At 38.7% G+C, this 9,844-nt stretch overlaps 1 protein-coding gene across 1 annotated transcript; it reads right to left on the minus strand.

Annotated features, from left to right (window-relative positions):
• On the minus strand, positions 1–8,785 carry TLR7 (toll like receptor 7). The gene is made up of 2 exons (XM_067566171.1): positions 8,768–8,785; positions 1–4,364 (listed from the first exon to the last, which is right to left on the minus strand). The coding sequence occupies exons 1-2, from the start codon at positions 8,768–8,770 to the stop codon at positions 1,215–1,217; spliced, it is 3,153 nt and encodes a 1,050-aa protein (XP_067422272.1). The 5' UTR covers positions 8,771–8,785; the 3' UTR covers positions 1–1,214.
• Between the last annotated feature and the right edge of the window lie 1,059 nt (positions 8,786–9,844).

Below are 9,844 nucleotides of genomic sequence, written 5' to 3' on the forward strand. Positions count from 1 at the left end.
AAGAGATAAGCTTTCGAGCTTATATAGAGCTCTTTTTCAGGTTTGGGAAACATACTCAGAGTGTCACAGCTAAAAACAAGGTAGAACAGATTATTTAGTATAAGTAGTTAACACACATTTCAAGGGACCATTCAAGGTGAAGTGCCCCATTAATACCCCTCCAGTCACAGGGGGGAAAGAAAGGAAGGGGGGAAAAGAAGGTAACTGGGTCATTAGTAGCTTATAGGTTGTTGTGATAAGCCATAAATATAGTGTCTTTATTCAGTCCATGATTTTTAGTGTCTAGCAAAGTTATGAATTTAAGCTCCTAGGGTCGTCTTTTGAAGGTATTGTGCAGATTTTCTTTGAGAATGACGACTGAGAGGTCAGAGATAGAGTGATCACTTTGTGAAAAGTGTTCACCCACAGATGATGTGATGTTTTTGTTTTTTGTCATTTTTTCTGTGTGAGTTCCTTCAAGGGCATAGTATTTGTCTGCTTTCACACACACAATTATTGGAGCATTTAGTGCGCTGGATGAGATCCACCACATGTTGTGATAGGTATGTGTAGGACCCATGGACCTTCAAAGGTGTGTTGTAGGGTGCGGGGGTGTTGATCATCATAGCAGTGGAGGTCTACAGGTTTTGCATCTGTTGTTTGGGAAGGGTCTAGTGCTGCTTTGAGTTGGTGAACTACACTTTTACATTAGAATACAATTTAATCTAACAATGATCCATACAGCAGCAGCTTTAGGCACATATACACACCTCCTAATAGTCCATGTAATATAATAACGCAAGTAAATGGTCTCACAGATACTTGAGCCAATCTACAGGATACGCTCTCAGCCTCCATTAAACTGAAAACTGGAAGCTATGTTTCTATTCCAAACCTGTATCTTCCAACTGGTTGTCCAACTTATCTCTACTGTGTAGCAGTGAGTGGCAGGTAAGGTGCATGTCATTGAAACAGCCTGGTTGGCAACCAGTGATGGTTAAATGCAAGGCCGTCATGTTGCAGGGACACAAGTAAAATACTCTTTACAATATTAGCTGTGCATTTAACTTTTGATATAATCATAGAATCATAGAAGATTAGAGTTGGAAGGGACCTCACGAGGTCATCTAATGTCTGGCTTAAGTGAGCTCCCATGCTTTGAAACCTTCTTCAAGTAAAATTTGAGTTTCAGTGTCACCCAGTATCGTACTACGATTTTACAGGGACTGGTAGAGCTACACAGATTCTTGGAACAGTTTGTTGTAAGTCATGTCATTGTTTGTCGCTAATGCATTTTTCAGACACTGCCAGAAATAACACTGGGACCGAGGATTGGTTGGCCATTCTAGGACAGAGCTACTGCACAGTCTCTTCCTCAGCCGGAGGTACCTGGACTTCTGCAGAGCTCTCTCAAGAAATATCAAGATAATGACATCCATTTTTTCATCCATAAGTCTCTGGTGTGCCATGTAAAATGCTGTTCTAAAGTTGCCGCTTCTTATGTACTTGTTAGTCAGCACAAATACGGTTTTTCTGCTCAGTTGTATGCTCTGGGAAAGGTTGTCTAAAACTGGTTGCCCTGGTAGCCAATCTCTTTCTTCCAAACATAAATTGAACTGTTTGTCTTCTTGTTCTTCCAGATTTTCAATTAATTCTGTCCAGACCCATTCAGTTACAGCTGGATCTTTGTTATCGTAGGAAACAAAAGCATCATAGCAAATGTCTGGTGAATGTAAACACCGGTAGCCCTTTATCTTGGCAGTGCAGAAATGGTAACTATACCACACATCCCAGAAATAGAGGTGACTTGTAACTGTGAATACCATCAGACACAGGATAGCTGATGCTGACACAGAGTACAGGATCACATGGGAGGAGTCCAATTCGCAGGTATACAGATCCAAGAAAATCACACTCTTCCCTTTATGTGCTCCTGGGCCTGCACAGGTCACATCTGTGGCCAGCAGAGGAATGGTAACCTCAGTCTGGTTGATCCACCAAACAAACCACACAGCATCACAGATGCACTTGAAAGGATTGCCATGTAAAAGTAACATCTCCAGATTGTTGATAACATTCTCTGGGAAGCTAGATTTCTTAATTATTTGGATTTTGTTTGAGCTGAGGTCCAAGTATTTTAACTTGAAAGCATCTCTGAGAAAATACTTAGTCAGCCGTCGGATCCTATTGTTTTGTAGTATCAGTTTGTGGAGGGTTGCAGAGCAGTTGGACAGCTCCAGTGGGACAGTACTCAATAGGTTGTTGCTAAGATCCAAGGTTTCCAGTTTCTCCAAAAAGTGGAGTTTTCCCCAGTTGAAAGACTTCAGCTTGTTATCGGTTAAGCTGAGTATCCTGAGCCTTGGAGGCATGCCTTCAAAAGCACCAGGAGGCAAAAAACTCAGAGAGTTGTAGGAAATGTCCAGTTGCTCTAGGTTGGTCAGATGCTTGAAAAATGACAAATATCTAGTAACCCCATCCCTCCATAAAACATCTAAATGATTTCCTTTGAATTCCAAAGTTTGAAGAGAATGACTTTCCATCCCTGTATTAGTAGAAGTGGAAATTTCATTCCCATTCATCATCAGCTTCTTCAGAAGGGTCAAATTCTTTGTAAAATCAAGCATGTGAGTAATACCTTCTGCCAGAAAATAATGTTTGTTGTCACTCAGGTCTAGAACTTCCAGATGTTTAAGTTCCTGAAAGGCAGTTGAGTACAGCAAATCAATCCGATTGTTAGAAAAATCCAGATATTTCAATCCAGACAAAGGGTGAAACTCACTTCCATTCAAAGTCTGGCTGATAGCATTACCTGACAAGTTAAGGCATTTGAGGAAAGTGAGATGCTGGAAATCAAACGGGTTGATAAAAAATATGTTGTTTCTGCTTAGATCCAGAGTTTCCCCATAACTGAGGCAGTCCTCATTAACAAAAGGTTGGAAGGAAGCAGCCTCTTTGTCTTTGGACTTACAACTTCGCCCATACTCATCATACCTGAAATAATGCATGTTCTGCAGTATTTGGCCATTGTATTGGTCTACTGAAGCCATGGGAATAGAACAAAATCCATAATGATTGAATTCACCTGAAGAAGGAGATATTTTATTTACAGAGAGGTCTATGATTTTAAGAGCGGGGAATTTTTTAAACACACTTAGGTCAGCAACTTTGATAAAATTAGTTCCCAGGTCCAAGACTGTCAAATTTATAAGATGAAGCAATGGACGTAAGTTTTCTTGATTCAGTTCTCTGAAGACATAACCCCTAACCCTCAAGATTTCCAGGTTTGAGAGAGAGGAAAATGTCTTAGACAGGTTCAAAAATGAAGAATAGACCTGAAGTTCAAAATTAAAGGACAGATCCAACTCTACAAGGTTGGGGATAAAATTCAAAAAACGAGCCTCTCCAATTTCTTTGGCCAGGAAATTTTGGGAAAGGTCAAGCACTTTGAGGTTCTTGGTGTTCTTAAACCAGTCACTTGGTACATTGCGAAGGGAGTTGCTGTGAAGACGCAGAATTTTTAATTGTTTTAAGGCAGCAAAGGCCTTGTGATGGATCCAAATTGGGGCATTATTGGGGCATGGAGTACAAGGATATGGGGCATTGTAACAGCGAGGGCAATTGCCACTTAAATCAAGAATTTCCAAATTGTAGAGGTCATTTAAATCATGCTCCTGAACTTTTTGAATCATATTATTGTAAAGGTATAGTTCCTTTAAAGTGGATGACAAATTGCATGGAACATAGGTTAAATTATTGGCTTTCAGGGACAATACTGTTAAATTTCTCAAGTCCTGGAAGGCTGCTTCTTCAATTTCAAATGAAACATTGCATGGATTACGGTAATAGCAGTTCTGTCCCAGGTACAACATTTCTATGTTTCCCAGTTCTGACAAATTCTCCTTTGTGATGGAAAAAATGCTGTTTGCTTCAAGGCTCAGCAGGCGTAAATTAGGAGGAAGTCCCCGAGGTATTTCTGATAGCTGATTTCCATCCAAGTACAATGACTTTAACTTTGTGAGAGTGGCAAAGCTGCTGTTCTGGACCTGCAGACTCCTCGTGCACACATGATCCTTTGGCCCCAGTCGAACAGGCACACAGTTGCACCTGAAATCAATCTCCACAAGATTGTCAAGATGGACAAAGGATGTTGGGTAAATGTTTGGAATATGGTTAATGGTGAGACTCAGGTTGGTGGCATTAACGGGAATTCCTTGTGGGATTTCGGTGAGGCGACGATCACTGCAGTCCACTATGACATTGGCTTTTGAAGCGTCTACTTTCACATCACAGGGTAAGCTTTTAGGATACCATCTGGCTGACAGCAGCTTGGAAAACAGGAAGAGAAAGAGGAAGAGCAATCTGCTTGAGGGCCATGTGCAAAAGTCCTGAAAAGAAGGAAACACAGGTTGATTTAGTACAGCTGCAACATATATCTACAATTATTATTTTCCCTTTTAACTATTAAATATTATATCCCAAAATTCTCTATTCAACAATGCACTAAAGAACATTAAAAAACTTACTCAAAAGTGATGTGAAAAACAAATTAAAGACTATATACCTGGGAATTCTCTTTGGTTAATTTCCATATCCATACATAACTACATTATACTTACATAGGCCCAGAGAAAGCCATCTGAAAACTTGTGTGGAATTAGGTAGCTCTCAATTTAAAAGGATTAAATAAACCCCACATAGAAATCTATCAAAACAGTCTAGCTGCAACTCAGCAAGGCGAGATCTAACATTGTTTTATTTCATGCTCATGATTTTCCCCTGTGTTGCTCTTCTGTATATCCTTTGAGGGTATAGTAATATTATATTTAAAGGTATAGGGGCAATGTTTCAAAGAATTCATTTTAAATACATGGTAAGTTGTAGCTGCACAAAAAGAAGCCATGAAATGACTAATGCACAAATTGTTGTCAAATGCACAAAATAAACAAATGGAAAAAATAGGATGTTTTTGCTTTTAAGCTATTCAGGTTCAGTTAAAGTGGCCTAAGTCTATATGAGACTTACTATGCGGCAAGCTGGGGGATGTACATCTACAGCACTAGCCTGTTGTGCACTAACTGGCTATGTGGACCCCACTGCTATGCATTCATAGTTCTCTAATTAATTGTTAATAGTTCTATAGAGCACCGTTTCATTTGAAACAGCAGTAGATGAAAGTGCACTATGGAACTTTCAGTGTGTAGTAGCAGGCTCTACACAGCAACTTCATGCACAGCAGGCTAGTGCGCTACACATTCACACCCTGGGGCTTGCCATACACTAAGTCTCCATGTGGACAAAAGGCAAATTTTCAAAAGGTGACTAATGACTTCAGCGCCCAACTTGAGACACCTTAAAGGGGCCTGGTTTTCAGCAAGTAGGTGCTCAGCACCTTAAAAAATACTATCCCTATTTAAGATCACTATATATATATATATATATATATATATATTTTTTTTTTTTTAATTGAGGTCAGTAATCTAAGGTGTTGCTGTAACAATGATAGGTTAAAAAGAATCAAGCAGAGGTGTAATTTTAAATTGACTGTCTCCCTTTAAGGAATGATCATAGCTAAATAAGAGATCCAAAAACCACAGTCATTTCAGTTCAGAGAATTTCCCAAAGTGAGCTCACTTTTCACACATACCTTTGTGATTTTGGCTACTCTTTTTATTTATATTTGTATTTATTTTGGGGAGAGGAATAGGAAAATCCTCTTTCTCGGTATTCTAGTGGATTTCCTTCTTTTATGTGACGTCACATTGTTTTGTTTATGTAATATTCTTCACTGAAATTGTAATCACCTGAATTTCAATGAAATTGTAAACTGCCCTTATTTACTGTATTATTTTGGGACTGGCTTTTATCTGGACCTTTTTTGATTGGTCAATACATTCAGTGAATATAATTTGATTTGTAAGGAATGGAGAACAAAACATTACAGTGCTTTCTAATGAATCATAATTAATTACACAAGGGAAGGTATTGAGTAAACGTGGAGGTTCAATTAAGCAGCTAATTACACTGAAAATCAGATGCTTAAACAGATGCTACTGGTATACCCAAGAGTTTCTTCACTCCTGTTTGAGCATGTGAACATCTTTTTGTTATTACAAGCCACCTGTTAAACTGAAAGTGTGTGAAAGTGCTGTTGAACACGAATTGAGACACACTTGGTAGGTAACATAGGCATTTTGAATATTTAGGTCTTTGTATGTTATCTATGGTATGCTCACTTAAGTTGCTCCCTTGCTGCTTCTCCCCTGCCCACCATTTTGTATTTCTTTATTTCCTAAAATAGCCAACCCCAGATACATATAAAGGAGTTAGCAAGAACTGAAAGTGCACTAACCATAAGAAATAGATGGAGCAGGTCTCATATGACACTGCATTTCTGTTTGCTAAGATCACCAGTTGGTTTAAGAACCTTTGAAGATTTATTCCAGCAACTTTCCAAAATAAAGCTTCAGTACTAAAGTATGAACATAAAAAATCAATTACCCAATCTTCATCCAATTGAACTCAATGGGAGTTTTGGTATTGACTTCTATGGGAGATGGATTGTGTCCTAGGAGTTGTTTTATGTTAATTTCATTTATTTTCACATAAGATTCAGATCAATTACCTAAATTGCTGAGAAACCTGGACCTTTCCCATACCATGACTCAATCTGACAACACCAAAACGTGCCATGACCTTCCCACACTTCCATCTAGCCACAGAGTAAGAGAAATTGGGTAACCCCCAGGCTGGGAATTCATGATTTAGATGAGAATGGTGAATAATGGGATAATAGAGATAGACAAAATGAGGTAATTTGCAGAGGAGCAATTAAAAAAAAATCACCCCCATCCACATTTTTGATGAAAAACAAACTCAATATTTTTCATTAGTAAACAGGAGAAGGAGGAGGAAAAAAAGGGAGATAAAGAGGGAAATAATGATTTTAAAAAATTAACTGAAAAACTGAAAGACTTTGAACAAGAAGAAAAATTACCTGTTAAAATCTTCAGTTAGCTGGAAAAAGAATTATTTTTGTTAAAAAAGTTACAGGAGAAAATTTTCAGCAATATTATGTATCACTTCATTTTAAGGAGCACATTTAGTAAACTCAATAGCAGCACATAAGCAATCAGTAGCTTTTATAAGGAACGAGTAAATACGTAAACGATTATTAGAATAATGAAAATTACTATCAAAAGGGTGAGCTACAAACAGCTGCTCCTCTACCTGCAGCAGGGTCTTCTCCAGAACCATTAACAGGATACCTGGGGTACACAGCAATTATGAGAGCTGCGAGAGATGCTCACAATTTTTAGCACGTTGCTAAGGGAGCCTCAGGATCCCTAGCTCCTCTCCAGAATTATGGGGTGTGTCTGTCACTGAGGTCACTCAATGAGTGGGAGTTTCTCCACAAGCACTATTGTAGAGGAAGACATGTCTAATGACAACCTATGCTGTGTAGCACAGAGAGCCGGCTGGGATTGGGAGCAGTGTGTTTCAAGGGGATTATCTGGCAGAAGACCAGAGAGGGGCCATCACATCTCAGGATGAAGTGAAGAACAGGATATAAAGATGCCAGTCCCCAGTCTCTCATTCCCCAGCAAAGACCAAGGTATGTTTGTTAAACTTGAACATTCAAGCCAAGCTCAAAGGATTGGTTCACTTCCAACCCTTAGGAATGAATCTGCCAGTTTAAATTCCTGAGCCTCTTGCGAACCAAACCCTGCATGGTTTGTATAGATCTTGCTGTAATAGAAATGCTGTTGGATTATTTGCTATGATGGTTTGCTATGGACAAGTTAGATATTTTATTCAAACCTGTGCTTTGACGCTTTTTAGATACATTCCTTAGAGAAGAAGGATAGTGTTCTAATTAAGGTGTTGGACTGGGACTTGGGAAATGGGCTCAATTCTTAGCTCTGTCACTGGCTTCCTGTGTGACGGTGGGCAAGTTACTTAGGACCAGATTTCAAAAGATATTTAAATGCTTAAAGATGCAGGTAGGTATTTTTGGAAATCCCACAAGGCACTGATCAGCTATTGATTTCTGTATCTTTAGGTGCCTAAATACCTTTAAAAATCTGGTCCTTCATGTGTGTGTGCTCAGTTTCCCATCCATGAAATAAGGGAAGCCCTACTTCTTTTCTCTCATCACCATTCCTCGGTCTTATCTATTTTGATTGTAAGCTCTTTGGTTAAGAAACTCTGTCTCTAATTATTTGTCCACACTGCAGGCTACTATAATACAAACAAGAATAATAAGTATCTTTCCAAGTTTTGTAGAAAGGAGATGGAATTAGCAATAATAATTTGTGTCAAAGTCTTCAAAATAAGAGAAACTGATGTTACAAAAAGCAGCTGCAACCAGCATGTAATATTTGCAGTTGTTTTCTGCATAGCCAGTTTGTTACTATTGCAGGAAGTGCAAATAATGTCTCCCCAATTGGCATCTTTGAAGATGTTTGATACAGATTTTAAAGGCAAAAGATAATTGGAGCAGAGACAGAAAATAGCATCTCAATGGATATGAACATTCTGGAAGACATTATTGTTGTTATTAACATGCTATAATACTAAACTTGCAATAAAATAGTAGGAGCAAATGCTATCTGGCCCCTGATCTGTGTTATCAAGTAATGCTGACTATAATCATTATGACAAATTATGAAATTGGTGTTGGGAAGGAAAGAGAAGAGGATACAGTCTGAAAAATCCCTCTTTCACCCATGTTGCAGTTTCAATTACAGAGAGTTCTAAGAATATGCTTAAAGTGAAAGTTGAACCTTACCATTTTCTGTGTTCTTCCAAGACTTAAAGATGACTTATCCCTGGCAAAAACTGCAAATCAGAGGACGACACAACAGCTTAAAAGGGGTGCCCACTGCACTCACTGAGACAATAGAATAATGTTAGGATACTATTATTTCTTCAGTCAAGATGAAACTTGAGAAGACAATTACATATGACACATCTGCTGCTACTCACTTCCTCAAAGCTATATATGTAAATTAAGCCATTAAGCCATTGGGACCTCATTTATTCCAGCCCACCCTACCCGCCCTTCTTCCACGGCAAAAATAGCTCAGGGCTTTTTACCTGTACAGTACTTATTATCCCCCTTTCCCCAGAGTTCACATTTGCTCATGAAGAAGAGGGGCACTGCCACAGATTTTTGTCTTTATATACAGCAATTCACTATCAAGTTTACCCATGTTTTTGCACAGCTTCCTTTTCAAATGGTCTGTTTTATTCAAATACAATCTCTCACTCTTTCTCATACCTTCAAGGGCTGGATTGGCTATGGCGAAGCCTACTCCAAGAATCTCCTGAGAAGCCCAGTTGAGGAGACATGGGTGGCCACAGCGGGTGTGCAATTCCAAAATACCTGAGGAGGAAAATAAAAACAATTAACTGGAAGGGGAGAAGAGGGTGCTAGAAAAGAAATAACATCCACTCAGATGCCCCAGATTTGCACAAGTTCAAATTTCTTCTTCTAAGATGGCAATGTTGTTAGAAGCAGAATGAATAGAGAGAGGATCCTGATATTAAAATAGTTTAGGACTGGAAATTTAACTGATTATTTAGGGTTCAAGCCCTGCTCATATCAAAATCAAGGATCTGACCCCTTTTTGAACACCATCAGTATACCTGAAGTTGTATAATAAACAAACATGTTTCCTAGCCTCATAGGCTTACAATTTAAACAAAAAAGGTGACATGAATCAGACACAACATATACTAGTTCACTGCTGTCGTTTATTTTGGAATTTTAATTTCTTGCCCTGGTGGATTAACTCTGAAAGCCTTTGGGAAAGAAATGTCTGTTAAGGTTGGAGGGGTGTTGAATGAAGGTAATTAAGGTGCG

This window comes from Emydura macquarii, unplaced genomic scaffold, assembly GCF_026122565.2.
Source record: "Emydura macquarii macquarii isolate MOO-44397 ecotype Brisbane River unplaced genomic scaffold, CSIRO-AGI_Emac_v2 contig_2734, whole genome shotgun sequence".
Lineage (NCBI taxonomy): Eukaryota > Metazoa > Chordata > Testudines > Chelidae > Emydura > Emydura macquarii.